The sequence below is a fragment of the Dendropsophus ebraccatus genome, chromosome 4 (genome assembly GCF_027789765.1).
Source record: "Dendropsophus ebraccatus isolate aDenEbr1 chromosome 4, aDenEbr1.pat, whole genome shotgun sequence".
Taxonomy (NCBI): Eukaryota; Metazoa; Chordata; class Amphibia; order Anura; family Hylidae; genus Dendropsophus; species Dendropsophus ebraccatus.
Window position 1 is genome coordinate 171142283 of NC_091457.1, and position 15572 is coordinate 171157854.

General features: G+C 53.2%; 1 protein-coding gene across 2 annotated transcripts in view; it reads right to left on the reverse strand.

Moving 5' to 3' along the window:
* Positions 1-232: 232 nt before the first annotated feature.
* LOC138789136 (putative ferric-chelate reductase 1) overlaps positions 233-15572 on the reverse strand; it is a 567372-nt gene continuing 552032 nt past the window's right edge. Inside the window, exons 8-16 of one of the 2 annotated variants that reach the window (XM_069967740.1) lie at positions 7995-8142; positions 7805-7918; positions 6638-6753; positions 6244-6330; positions 5512-5609; positions 5147-5205; positions 4234-4374; positions 2490-2551; positions 233-941 (exon numbers count right to left, since the gene is read on the reverse strand). In XM_069967740.1, the coding sequence (XP_069823841.1) occupies positions 849-941; positions 2490-2551; positions 4234-4374; positions 5147-5205; positions 5512-5609; positions 6244-6330; positions 6638-6753; positions 7805-7918; positions 7995-8142 (918 nt within the window). In that variant the 3' untranslated portion in view covers positions 233-848. Of the gene's footprint in view, positions 942-2489; positions 2552-4233; positions 4375-5146; positions 5206-5511; positions 5610-6243; positions 6331-6637; positions 6754-7804; positions 7919-7994; positions 8143-15572 lie in introns of those variants that run through there. The other variant, XM_069967741.1, reaches the window with a different exon arrangement.

The window sequence follows — 15572 nt, forward strand, 5'->3', positions numbered from 1 at the left end:
AGGGGAGGGAGGAAGCGAGCGAAGGAGGGAAGGAAGGGAGCGAGGGAGGGAAGGAAGGGGAGGGAGGGAGGAAGCGAGCGAAGGAAGGGTGGTGAGGGAGCGAGGGAAGGAAGGAAGGGGAGGGAGCGAGGGAAGGAAGGAAGGAAGGGGAGGGAGCGAGGGAAGGAAGGAAGGGGAGGGAGCGAGGGAATGTAGGAAGGAAGGAAGGAAGGGGAGGGAGGGAATTTAGGAAGGGGAGGGAAGGAAGGGGAGCGAGCGAAGGAAGGGGAGGGAGCGAGGGAACAGGAAAGGAAGGGGGAAGGAAAGTATCTTTATGTGCAAACAGAGGAGGCGGCACAGCCAGTGTCTCTTCCCCGGTGTCTGGCATCGCCTCTCAGGCTGGTATAAGGCAGGTGAATGCCATGATTCAAAAAAAAAAAAAAAAAAAATCACATAAAAAATATTTCCCCTTTAAACGCAGCAAAGGGCATAAAAAAGGAAAAAAGAGAATTCATTCTGGGCCCCACAGACCCCGGATAAGGCCTGGGACACCCCCAGGGAGGTCCGCGCACCATCACACCAAGGTGCAGGAGGCAGATGGGCAGAGAACGGATGGAGGTGCAGGAGGCAGATGGGCAGAGAACGGATGGAGGTGCAGGAGGCAGATGGGCAGAGAACGGATGGAGGTGCAGGAGGCAGATGGGCAGAGAACGGATGGAGGTGCAGGAGGCAGAGAACGGATGGAGGTGCAGGAGGCAGATGGGCAGAGAACGGATGGAGGTGCAGGAGGCAGAGAACGGATGGAGGTGCAGGAGGCAGATGGGCAGAGAACGGATGGAGGTGCAGCCAGATCCAACCCAGAGTTTTCTTCAGATCTGATAAATCGCAGCCAAGAAAGTGATCAAGAAGCCCAAGTTCCCGCAGATGTAGATGGTCAGCAGAATCTTCTGGAAGGTGAAGCCCTGGAGACGTAAAGACAGCAGTCAGCAATGGTGCCCGCCCCCAGAGGCCACACAGCAACTACAGAGCACCCCCCAGAGACCACACACAGCAACTACAGAGCACCCCCCAGAGACCACACACAGCAACTACAGAGCGCCCCCTAGAGACCACACACAGCAGCTACAGAGCACCCCCCAGAGACCACACACAGCAACTACGGAGCGCCCCCCCCAGAGACCACACACAGCAGCTACAGAGCACCCCCCAGAGACCACACACAGCAACTACGGAGCGCCCCCCCAGAGACCACACACAGCAACTACAGAGCACCCCCAGAGGCCACACACAGCAACTACAGAGCGCCCCCCAGAGACCACACACAGCAACTACAGAGCGCCCCCCAGAGGCCACATACAGCAAGTACAGAGCGCCCCCCAGAGACCACACACAGCAACTACGGAGCGCCCCCCCAGAGACCACACACAGCAACTACGGAGCGCCCCCTAGAGACCACACACAGCAACTACGGAGCGCCCCCCAGAGACCACACACAGCAACTACAGAGCACCCCCCAGAGACCACACACAGCAACTACAGAGCGCCCCCCAGAGACCACACACAGCAGCTACAGAGCGCCCCCTAGAGACCACACACAGCAACTACGGAGCGCCCCCCCAGAGACCACACACAGCAACTACAGAGCACCCCCCAGAGACCACACACAGCAACTACAGAGCGCCCCCCAGAGACCACACACAGCAGCTACAGAGCGCCCCCTAGAGACCACACACAGCAACTACGGAGCGCCCCCCCAGAGACCACACACAGCAACTACAGAGCGCCCCCTAGAGACCACACACAGCAACTACGGAGCGCCCCCTAGAGACCACACACAGCAACTACGGAGCGCCCCCCCAGAGACCACACACAGCAACTACAGAGCGCCCCCCCAGAGACCACACAGCAACTACGGAGCGCCCCCCAGAGGCCACACACAGCAACTACAGAGCGCCCCCCAGAGACCACACACAGCAACTACAGAGCGCCCCCCCAGAGACCACACACAGCAACTACGGAGCGCCCCCCAGAGGCCACACACAGCAACTACAGAGCGCCCCCCCAGAGACCACACACAGCAACTACAGAGCACCCCCCAGAGGCCACATACAGCAAGTACAGAGCGCCCCCCAGAGGCCACATACAGCAAGTACAGAGCGCCCCCCAGAGACCACACACAGCAACTACAGAGCACCCCCCAGAGGCCACACACAGCAACTACAGAGCGCCCCCCAGAGGCCACATACAGCAAGTACAGAGCGCCCCCCAGAGACCACACACAGCAGCTACAGAGCGCCCCCAGAGGCTACACGCAGCAGTATGGGGGCGGCCCCCCAGAGACCACACACAGCAGCTACAGAGCGCCCCCTAGAGACTACACACAGCAACTACGGAGCGCCCCCCAGAGACCACACACAGCAACTACAGAGCACCCCCCAGAGGCCACACACAGCAACTACAGAGCGCCCCCCAGAGGCTACACGCAGCAGTATGGGGGCGGCCACACTCACCTCATCTTTAATAATGGACGGGTTCAGGATCTCCACTCGATCTTCTATAAACGTTCCACTTCCTGCAAAAAACCATAAAGCTGTGTGTGATGTCACATGACTGTGTGTGATGTCACAGAGGGCGACAATCCGTGCTGAAGCAGCTGCTGCTGTATATGGGGGGTGGGGTGGGAAGACACGCATGATTCGCAAGACACGCATAGTTACCCCGACCCCCAACTGTGCAGGATCCGCAGCCACTCACTCCCGGCAGAGCTGTACTGCTGATCCCTGCACGGACACTCCCGGCAGAGCTGTACTGCTGATCCCTGCACGGACACTCCCGGCAGAGCTGTACTGCTGATCCCTGCACGGACACTCCCGGCAGAGCTGTACTGCTGATCCCTGCACGGACACTCCCGGCAGAGCTGTACTGCTGATCCCTGCACGGACACTCCCGGCAGAGCTGTACTGCTGATCCCTGCACGGACACTCCCGGCAGAGCTGTACTGCTGATCCCTGCACGGACACTCCCGGCAGAGCTGTACTGCTGATCCCTGCACGGACACTCCCGGCAGAGCTGTACTGCTGATCCCTGCACGGACACTCCCGGCAGAGCTGTACTGCTGATCCCTGCACGGACACTCCCGGCAGAGCTGTACTGCTGATCCCTGCACGGACACTCCCGGCAGAGCTGTACTGCTGATCCCTGCACGGACACTCCCGGCAGAGCTGTACTGCTGATCCCTACACGGACACTCCCGGCAGAGCTGTACTGCTGATCCCTGCACGGACACTCCCGGCAGAGCTGTACTGCTGATCCCTACACGGACACTCCCGGCAGAGCTAAACTGCTGATCCCTGCACGGACACTCCCGGCAGAGCTGTACTGCTGATCCCTACACGGACACTCCCGGCAGAGCTAAACTGCTGATCCCTACACGGACACTCCCGGCAGAGCTGTACTGCTGATTCCTACACGGACACTCCCCGCAGAGCTGTACTGCTGATCCCTGTAGGGACACTCCCAGCAGAGCTGTACTGCTGATTCCTACACGGACACTCCCCGCAGAGCTGTACTGCTGATCCCTGTAGGGACACTCCCAGCAGAGCTGTACTGCTGATCCCTGCACGGACACTCCCAGCAGAGCTGTACTGCTGATCCCTACACGGACACTCCCGGCAGAGCTGTACTGCTGATCCCTGCACGGACACTCCCAGCAGAGCTGTACTGCTGATCCCTGTAGGGACACTCCCGGCAGAGCTGTACTGCTGATCCCTGCACGGACACTCCCGGCAGAGCTGTACTGCTGATCCCTGCACGGACACTCCCGGCAGAGCTGTACTGCTGATCCCTGCACGGACACTCCCGGCAGAGCTGTACTGCTGATCCCTGCACGGACACTCCCGGCAGAGCTGTACTGCTGATCCCTGTAGGGACACTCCCGGCAGAGCTGTACTGCTGATCCCTACACGGACACTCCCGGCAGAGCTGTACTGCTGATCCCTGTAGGGACACTCCCGGCAGAGCTGTACTGCTGATCCCTACACGGACACTTCTGGCAGAGCTGTACTGCTGATCCCTACACAGCCGAGGGCCACTATGCAACACACTCACCATAAAACAGACCCAGTGCTGCCCTCTTAATTGCCAGGATCAGTCAGACTCCCAGGAACATAAAGAGATGGGAGAGATGTCCAGCATGGAGCAGCATCAGCTTTATGTGCTCCCGGAGCTGCAATCAGACTATAAATAGTGACTTACCCTTCTGCAGGCAGCAGCCATGAACCTCCAGCAGGATATCAACACCCACGTGCCACAGCACAAACCCAGCCATGGTGTAGGCGTCCCAGGGGTCCGGGAGATCCAGAGCTTCTACGTCCATTCCCAGGAATAGAGCCACCACTGTAAGAGGAGCAGAGACTTACACACAGCGTTTACTAGGACCCCCAACATGTGACTGGATGCCCCCAGTTGAGGACCCCCAACATGTGACTGGATGCCCCCAGTTGAGGACCCCCAATGTGTGACTGGATGCCCCCAGTGGAAGACCCCCAATGTCTGACTGGATGCCCCCAGTGGAAGACCCCCAATGTGTGACTGGATGCCCCCAGTGGAGGACCCCCAATGTGTGACTAGATGCCCCCAGTGGAGGACCCCCAAAGATGCAATCAGTTATAAACTACGTATAAACAGGAGATCCCGCTGCAGCCATAGGCTCTGTATAGTGTCTTTCCACAGATCAGACCAGTAACAATGTGACTGATCTGTAGGCTCAAGTAATGTCAAATAATAATGCCCCCCCCCCCCGTACTCAGATATAATGCCCCCCTCACCAATAATAAATACCCCATTCCATGTGGTACAAAAAAATTGACAAAAAAACAAACACTTATTACAATAATTACTACAATGTTTATGGTAACCACAAACCGACAGCAGTGACAGCCCCCCCCCCCCATGCATGTGAAGACTATACATGTGGCCGCCCCTCAAACCCCCCCCAACCCCCCCCCCCCCCCGCACAGCCCACCGCTCCGGGGATTAGAGGGTTACATGCAAAGGGGCTCTGGGGGCCACAATCAGGAGTGATTACCCCCCCCCCCCCATTCTCTCAGGATCAGTAAACAAAACATGACTGATGTGAATGTAATACCAGTTACCGAGGATGACATACCGGCCACAATCCGGGCGGCCGTGCCCCCGCCCCAGTGTATCCAGGTAAAGAGGGGCCGCCTGCAGAGAGAGCAGAAGTTACTGGAGACAACATAGAGATGTGTATATCACAGCTCTCCCCTGCCGAGAAAGATGGCGGCACTCACCAACTCCATGCTGGAAAAGATCAGGAGCCGCAATTCCCAGTCTGGGCTCCCACCTGCCTAACGGACATTACCGAGAGACCTAAGCTGGTGTACACCGCATCCCCGACACCCCCCCGCATCCCCGACACCCCCCCGCATCCCCGACACCCCCCCGCATCCCCGCCAGACCCAACATGCCAATGTACACCTGAGGAGACGTCTCCCGTTATATCGCTCATACCTGGGGCTGTGTGGAGGAGGACGGCAAACTGCAATAACCGGCTGGAGAATCGCCAGGGCCAAGACCACGCAACCGAAAAACGGATGATACCCGGCACGCTACAACAAACAAGACGCATCATCACATCCCCGTCCAGGTCAGTGCCCCCCCAGCTCAGCGCCCCCAGGTCACCGCCCCCTCCCCCCCACGCAGGTCATATCACCTCCCCCAGGCCTGCTCCGTGCAGGTCACCTTCTCCAGCCCTGCTCCACTCAGGCCATATCACCTCCCCGACCCCCACCCCCCTCCGCACAGGTCATGTCACCTCCCCGACCCCCACCCCCCTCCGCACAGGTCATGTCACCTCCCGGACCCCACCCCCCTCCGCACAGGTCATGTCAGCTCCCCGACCCCCACCCCCCTCCGCACAGGTCATGTCACCTCCCCGACCCCCACCCCCCTCCGCGCAGGTCATGTCACCTTCCCCACCCCACCCCCCTTCGCGCAGGTCATGTCACCTCCCCGACCCCCCCCCCCCCTTCGCGCAGGTCATGTCACCTTCTCGACCCCCCCCCCCCTTCGCGCAGGTGATGTCACCTCCCCCACCCCCCTTCGTGCAGGTCATGTCACCTCCCCAACCCCCCCCCCCCCCCCTTCGCGCAGGTCATGTCACCTCCCCGACCCCCCGCCTTCGCGCAGGTGATGTCACCTCCCCCACCCCCCTTCGTGCAGGTCACGTCTCCAAGTACTCACAGAGCTCCAGTGTCCGCGGTATAAGAACGGCAGCACAAACGCGGCACACGTCAGTAACACAGTGGAGACCATTAGGATCCGGTGCACCTGTGGAGGATAGTATACCTCACTTGTTACATATCTCATACAGCATCTGTCTTCTGAGACGTTCAGTATGGCTCACTGGTTACCACCACCGCCACCATGACGCTCATCCGGCCCAGTCTGCACACAACCAGCGAGGTAGCGGCTTCTGGAACACTCTGTGGTAGTGGCCACATCCGTCCCATCAGCTGCCTTTCTGGTAGATAATGGTGGACGTCGCCCTCCATGCCGTCACCTCGCTGATATAATCTGCAGGTCTGTCCCCGCCGCACCCTCCCCCACCACACGAGACAGTCAGAGAAAGAATCACCTGGAACCAGAGCTTCTCCCCACACAGAGTCCGCGACGGCCACACCGGTTTGAAGAAACGGGCGACAAGTGCCCCAACACTGACCGTAGTCATCCAGGCAATGAACATCATGGCTCCTGACAAGGAGGGAACAAGAGGAGGGGTGAATGGTGAGGACCTCGGGGATGGGGTATACGGGGGGTCCTGTCAATACACAGCTCTGCTATATACTCCTATACCTGACCAGGGAGGAGTAAGGCCCCCGGGGGTGGGGTATACGGGGGGGCCTGGGTATACACAGCTCTGCTATATACTCCTATACCTGACCGGGGAGAAGTAAGGACCCCGGGGGTGGGGTATACGGGGGGGGGGGCCTGTCTATACACAGCTCTGTTATATACTCCTATACCTGACCAGGGAGGAGAAAGGGGTTGACTGGTGAGGACCCCGGGGGTGGGGTATACAGGGGGGGGGGGGGGTCCTGTCTATACACAGCTCTGCTATATACTCCTATACCTGACCGGGGAGGAGAAAGGGGATGACTGGTGAGGACCCCGGGGGTGGGATATACAGGGGAGGGTCCTGTCTATACACAGCTCTGCTATATACTCCTACACCTGACCGGGGTGGAGAAAGGGGATGACTGGTGAGGACCCCGGGGGTGGGGTATACAGGGGGGGGTCCTGTCTATACACAGCTCTGCTATATACTCCTACACCTGACCGGGGTGGAGAAAGGGGATGACTGGTGAGGACCCCGGGGGTGGGGTATACAGGGGGGGGTCCTGTCTATACACAGCTCTGCTATATACTCCTATACCTGACCGGGGAAGAGAAAGGGGATGACTGGTGAGGACCCCGGGGGTGGGGTATACAGGGGGGGGTCCTGTCTATACACAGCTCTGCTATATACTCCTATACCTGACCGGGGAAGAGAAAGGGGATGACTGGTGAGGACCCCGGGGGTGGGGTATACAGGGGGGGGTCCTGTCTATACACAGCTCTGCTATATACTCCTATACCTGACCGGGGAAGAGAAAGGGGATGACTGGTGAGGACCCCGGGGGTGGGGTATACAGGGGGGGTCCTGTCTATACACAGCTCTGCCCTCAGTAACGTCCGTCAGACTTCATACACGTATGAGCACATGTATTTACACTACTAACACCAGGAAAGCGCCGGAACAAACCATGGAACTTGATGAGCAGAGGGGATCGGGATCCGGTTACGTCCTCTGTAGATGCGGCCACGTCGTACATCCTGCTGGTGATGAGCGGCTGTCGCTGGTGTCGTTGGAGCCGGCCTGGAGATGACACATAAGTAAGGTCAGGTCTCTGCTGTAGGAATGAGCGTTTGTGACAGCAGGCCGCTCCGCGCACCTTCCCCTGCCGGCCCGTCAGCCAGGAATATATAGTAACTTCTGTCCAGCGGGAATCGCTCTGGAGAAGCCGGGATACGGAGATCTCTGCGGAAAGAACACTGCAGCATCCCGTCATCTATCCGCCAGGCCAGATCCCGCAGAACGTCCTGCAGAGACACGGAACCTGGGTTACTACAGGGCGGCAAATGGTCACCTCCAAAACACCGGAACCCCCCCCCCCCTCGCACTCAGAATACACCCCCCTCGAACAACACTTGAAAGAAATCCCACCCGCACTAACATAGAATACATCCCCCCCCGAACAACACTTGAAAGAAATCCCACCCCCGCTAATACATCCCCCAAAACACCCCCGTACACAGAATACACCCAGAACCCCCCCCCCCCCCCCCCCCCCCCGTGTGAGGACGCACCTTGCGGAGCTCCTCCAGACCTAGCAGCAATCCGCAGGCATCCATCACCATCAGGGGGATGCCGCCCTCCAGTCTGCCCCTGCACCCATGAACCCACACGCAGCCACATGGGTGAGGGCCCCAGGACTTGTCATGGTTCTCCCCTCCTACTTCCACTCCAGACTGAGACCTCTGCAGCTTCACTGACCATGGTCTCTGCAGGTGTGCATGGCGGCTTGTCACCTGCATGGTCCTCAGGCTCCTCCTGGGGGGGCTCCCCCACCTACAATCAGGCCTCGGTTGGCCAGACTATGGCCCTTATTGATGCCACTGCAGGTGCCTCCCCGCCTAAAGGTCTTTCTCTAGCCCTTGTGGGCTTATTGGATATCCCTCGCCCCACTGATCTTTTCGTACAGAATTGGCAGTTGTCCCTACTAAGTTGATGAGCTGGAGGCCGCCCAGGAGCACACTTGTTTCCCCATCTGCTTTGCAGACAACAGTGAACCTACATGCTGACCAATTATTTGTCCTCCAGAAACATATGGACGACATTGAAAACAAAAATAATCTGCGGATTCGAGGTCTCCTAGAGTCAGTGGCCTCTTCTGACTTATTTGCTGTCCTCTCCAATATTACCAATGACCTCCTGGAGCAACCACCTCACACACACATTGAACTGGACAGGGCACACAGGGCTCTACGGCCACCCAATCGGCATGATCAGAAACCCAGGGCTGTCATCTGCAGAGTCCACTTCTACTCTACAAAAGGAAGACATTCTTCTGCGGGCCCGCAGACGCTGTGCTGTTACCTACAGAGGGGCGCACCTACTCATTCTACCGGACCTCTCCCGGCACACCTTGGCCCAAAGCGCATCCCTACACCCTTTATTCTCAGAGACATTCTCAGAGACCACAACATACCCTTCTGTTGGGGCTATCCCTTTGCCCTGATAGTTTCATTTAAATGGCTGTACCCTCACCCTCTGGGCACCTGCTGAGGCCCCAGGTTTTCTCAAGGATCTTGGAATACCTGATTTTGCCTTCCCGGAATGGCCCTCGCTGCATTTATCTGCCCGGAACGCCAAGAGACCCCTCTCACCAAGGCCCTCTGCTTCCCGAGGACTTCCTCCGAGATCGCCACGTCGTCGCAGCACTCACAGATCTCCACCTCCAGCATCTTCTGGTTCGCCGGGGACTCCTGACAGAGTCCCCTGAATTGGTATCCTGTGGTCCTTCATTTAATCCACTGACTGTTTTTTGGCCACCTGCTTATGTTATCTCTTCCATGTTCTTCAGGCATTTTTCCTGTTTTGCCTCTAAGTAGGTTCTACTTCATACCTGGTGCAATCCCCATAGCTCCATGTTCATGTCTGGTTACCTTGCCACACTTTCTTCATTGTGTGTGAGGGGCCCCCGACACCTGACCTGAGCCTTCTCTGGTTTGGTAGCTCTTTAGTTGTATTTTTGTTGAGAATACGCTGCAGTTTTATCCCTTACTGCTTGTTCACTTGTGTTTGTCTTGTCTCCCCTCCCTTGTTTGTTCCCTTATTATTTTTCTTTTTTTCCCAGTGTCGGTTGTTCCTCACGGCCTTTTCTTTAGCGACTCTGCAGACCCCTCTGCGGTACAGCATACAAAGAGTCAATTACACCGGCACTACAGGATCTCGGCTGATACGTATTTTTGGTCAACACATTACCTTCACCTCCTGGTGGTCCTAGTGGTGCTCTGTTCCGGATAGTAGATCCAATGTATACGTAATGTGAAGAAAAGCAGTGGAACGGCACTTCACTTAAAAAGACTTCACCTTTATTTCATCGGACATACACCGTAGACAACAACCGAGAGGCGCTCACTCCCTGCCCACGCACGTTTCACGCCGTCAGGCGCTTTCTCAAGGCATTCTGGGTAGTGGGGCGTACTCTCCTCTACATATACAGGTAATCACCAATATTTGCATAATTAGATTTAAAAACAATGTATCAAAACACCTTTAGAGAAATATGCTATACTCATTCCTATCATTAAGACCGAGACTGCCCACTGCTTCCGTCTCGATTATGATGCGGGCCTCCGCTTGCAAAAGTTTTTTATGTAAATTACCACTGCCATCTGGTTTTACTTTTTTCAGACCTGCGAATTCAGCGGGCAGGGGTTCGGTCACAGAATTTTTATCCCAATTTACTGATTGGTTTTTAAGACCCCTTCTAACCAGTGTCCCCTCATATTTGAGGGACACAAAGATGCTATTACAGGAATTAGAATCAGTGTATATTGGAGACAACAAGACCTTAGCTTCTATTGATGTGGTTAATCTCTATTCTAGGATTCGCCATGAGGATGCTGTCACCACCATCAGAAGGATTATGGCCCGTACTGATAAGGATAGGGATTGTGCGGAATTCATTTGCCAATCCATAGACTTTATCCTAAAAAAATAATGCGTTCACATTTAATAACAAGTGGTTTGTCCAATGCACCGGAGTCGCGATGGGGACTCCGGTGGCACCAATAGCTAATCTCTTTTTAGCCCTCTGGGAGGAGGAATATGTGTACTCTAATAATAACCCCTGTAGGAATAACATTAAATATTGGGGTAGGTTTCTTGATGACACCTTAATTTTGTGGGAGGGATCAAGAGAGAATTTTTTTGAGTTCACTGAATATCTAAACAGAAATTCCCTTAATATGCAGTTTACAGCGGAATATGGAGGAAATTGTATTAATTTTTTGGATGTGACGGTATATATTGAGAATAATCAAATTCATACAAAAGGTTACCGGAAAAAAACAGCAACTAATTCATTACTTCATTATGACAGCTATCATCCCCATTATGTAAAAAACTCAGTCCCATATGGACAATTCATACGCCTCCGTAGAATAAATAGTGATTACGATACATTCATATCCCAATCCCAAGATCTGATGACTAGACTTAGAGAGAAAAAGTATCCAGAAGAAGTGATCTCAAAAGCATTTGGAAAAGCGATTAGTATGAATAGAAGTGATTTAATCTTTAGAGATAAGAATAATAAAAAGACACAGAATAGATTTGTTTTTTCGTTTGAATTTAACCCAATGGCACAGCAAATTAAAAATATTATTTATCAGAATTGGCACCTCCTGAGGGAGGATGAATCATTGAATGAGAGAACCCAGGCGCCCCCACTAATATCCTTCCGTAGAAGCCGCAACCTTAGGGAGAAGGGGTAATTAAAGATACCAACCATTTAGGTAGATGGCTAGATGAAGCGGTACCGCAGGGGAACCATAAATGTAGAAACTGCAATATTTGTAATCAGATGCTGGAGACAGCATATTTAGAGTTTGGGGGTAGAGCGTTCCTGATTAATGATTTAATAACATGCCAAACTAAAAAGGTTGTTTATGTATTATTTTGGCCATGTAATTTTTATTATATTGGGAAGACCATAAGGAAATTAAATATTAGAATAAATGAACATATGCGGTCATTTGTGACAGGAAAGGGTTGTCCCAGATTGATTTCCCACATGAAAGAGTTTCATAATTCTGATAAAAAGGTTTTAAAATTCGCAGGTCTGAAAAAAGTAAAACCAGATGGCAGTGGTAATTTACATAAAAAACTTTTGCAAGCGGAGGCCCGCATCATAATCGAGACGGAAGCAGTGGGCAGTCTCGGTCTTAATGATAGGAATGAGTATAGCATATTTCTCTAAAGGTGTTTTGATACATTGTTTTTAAATCTAATTATGCAAATATTGGTGATTACCTGTATATGTAGAGGAGAGTACGCCCCACTACCCAGAATGCCTTGAGAAAGCGCCTGACGGCGTGAAACGTGCGTGGGCAGGGAGTGAGCGCCTCTCGGTTGTTGTCTACGGTGTATGTCCGATGAAATAAAGGTGAAGTCTTTTTAAGTGAAGTGCCGTTCCACTGCTTTTCTTCACATTACGTACCCCTCTGTGGTACCCTCGCATCACATGGCGATCTTCACGTAGCCTCTTAATACGCAGGGGTTGAACGTGCCCGGGAATTTTACATCGTTTCCACCGTAGAAAAGGTAGATATCCTGTTTAGAGGAAACACATTTCAAGGTTGATCACGCCGCCACTATTCGCACTCAGGGGTTCTTCGCCAATAATCCCAAGGCTAGAACCAAAGGAGTGGCTATTGCCATACACAAGAATTTACCATGCCAGATCGCAGCGGCTAGATACCTTATTCTATCCTTATCCGTTAATGGCCATGTTTTCACTATTATTAATGCTTATGCCCCCAATCATGACCAGGTTTCCTTTCTCACCAATCTGATCGAGCTGTCACTACCTGTGGTCAAGGGGACTGTAATCCTGTGTGGCGATCTTAACTGTGGACCCGTCTATGGATAATTTCACGGGTCGCTCATCTATCTCTCATGCTGCCATCAAGAGTCAAATAAGCCTTTTTATTGCTGCAACTTTTATTGCTGTCGCACTTAGCTGACCAGGATGTTAGCTTTTATTCCAATCCACATGGGACTTATGGTCGCATTGATCATATCTTTATACAACATAGCGCCCTGCCACGGCTCTCATCCACCTCTATCGGTAACATTTTATGGTCAGACCATGCCCGTCTTCTGCTCCCTCAACCTCCCCTTCCTGTCCAAACCTCACTGGACCTGGCGTTTAAATCAATCCCTCCTCCAGTCGGTCACGCATTTCTGCTCCAACCATGCAGCAGATGCTACCTCCCCCATTGTTCAATGGGAAGCTCTCAAATGTGTCTTACGAGGGGTTCTCATTAAACACGGTGCCAGACTCCAGAGGGAAAAGGCAGCCTCACTGACAAAAGAACTTGCTAAGGTTTCCTCCCTGAAGTTTGCCGACAAACGTGCGCTCTCTCCCAATTCTGAGGGACCTACAAGCTGCACGCTGAGGTTAAGGGTCTCTTAGAGACGGCCTGGGGCCGTCTGATGCAGACTTGTCGTAGCAAATTTTATGAATACGGCAACAAATGTGGACGTATGTTGGCTCTAAGGGAAATACTGACGCAATCACATATCCAATGTATTCAGACTACTGCAAATGTGACCACCCATGTCACCCCAGAAATCGCATCTACGTTCCACTCCTACTACACTACCCTTTATAATCTCCCCAGGCCTTCAGGCCCGGTCCCCGAGCCTCTAAACCCCCACCCCCCCACCCCCACCTATCGCTACTCGGATTTCCAGTGACAACGTAGCAGACCTGGAAAAAGTTTGCGGTACACGAACCTAATTGTGCAATTTCCCGAGAGGGAAGAGTCCGGGATCAGATGGCTTAACTACCCAATTTTACAAAGTGCTCCAAGAATCCTTAGTCCAGATTGTGATTTTGGCCTTTAATTTCATATCCGATACTATCCCCTATCCGCAACACACTACTATGGCCCACGTCGCTCTCATTCCTAAACCTGGGAAGAAACCTCATTCTTGCTGGAGCTATAGGCCCATTTCCCTCCTCAATGTAGACTTGAAAATTTATGCCAAACTTATTGCCAATAGGTTGAAATCACAACTACCTACTCTCATCCACCCTGATCAAGTGGGTTTTGTACCAGGGAGGGAAGCCGGCAATAATACTCTCAAGACGTTGGACATCATTCATCATGTTCAATCCAACAATGTCCCGCTGATGGTTCCTTCAGTAGACGCCGAGAAGGCTTTTGATAGGATCTCGAGTCGCTCCCTGGTACAAACCCTGCAACATACAGGTTTAGGCCCCTCTTTTCTCTCAAAAAATTTAGGCCTTTATAATACCCCCTATGCTCGGTTAAAGGTCAATGGTAGGTTGTCAGCACCCTTTACTATTTTCAATGGAACTAGGCAGGGGTGCCCCCTGTTCCCCCTTCTTTATGTCCTTATTATGGAAAATTTGATGTCCGCCATTCGCTCTGACCCATACATACGGGGGGGGGGGGGGATGTAAACATTGGATCCCATGAGTATAAATGTTCTGCTTTTGTGGCTGATCTATTGGTCTATGTTACAAATGCGCATATTTCTCTGCCTTCCCTTATGTCTCGGTTAGACCAGTTTGGCATCTGGTCCATTTTTAAATCAATCTTTCTAAATCTGAAGCACTTAATGTTTCTCTGGACAGTGCCACAGTGCACGATCCATTCGCATGGCTCTCAGCAGGCATGACATATTTAGGTACACGTATTTCCCCCTAAATTTTCTCAACTCTTTTTGATTCCAACTTCCTTCACCTATTAGCGCGTTTCCGTACAGACCTGAAAACCCAGAAGTATTTTTCTTGGTTCGGGAGAATATCCAGAAAATGACCCTCCTAACTCAGTTGCTCTCTCTTGCAGACCATCCCCGTCCACATCCCAGTTTCTTTTTTGAAACCAGTTCGGCATTGCTCTCCTCCTTTATTTGGTCGTCTGGTCAGCCCAGAATCAGATGGGAGGTTCTTTCACGTTTTAAGGATGTGGGGGTGGGGGGGGGGGGTCTGACGCCTTTACTATTTAGCCTGTGTCCACGCATTGATCCTGGACAAGTTTCATCATTCCGCCTTTAAACTTTGGGTGCAGCTGGCACAGGCCCAATGTCCCCGGCCTTTGTCCACGCTCCCATGAACATGGTCTCCTACTTTGGAAGTCCATACGTCTCTGTCCTACACTACCCGCCACACCCTTGCATCTCTGTGCTTTGCTGGACAACCGTGGTCCCATGACCCCTATTAAGGATAACCCAAATTTCCAACCAGGACTGTCCCAGACCTTTCTGGGTATGTCTAAGAAGCTGTCCTCCACACCTCATCCCTCTTATTTATCAATTGTTGCTTTCTTCCAGATCAGACCACCTGCCCCCTACTGCTCGGCATGGGAGAGAGAGTTGGGGAAGACTTTAACGCCACAACAATGGTCAAAAGCCTTTAATCTCTCCCACAAAGCCGCTATGGCCTGTAAGACACAGGAGACTAGTTATAAGATTTTGTCCCGATGGTACCGGGCCCCAGCTGCCCTTCATAAACGGTACCCTTCGGTCCCTGATGTCTGTAGGCATTGTGGAGGCATGGGAGGTACCATCACACACGTTTGGTGGGGATGCCCGAAATTACGGACGTTCTGGCTGACAGTTCTGCGCCTTATTAAAGAAATCACTGGTATCGTTATTCCCAACACCCCAGAAGCGACACTACTTTCCATGTTTCCTATGGCCCACTCAC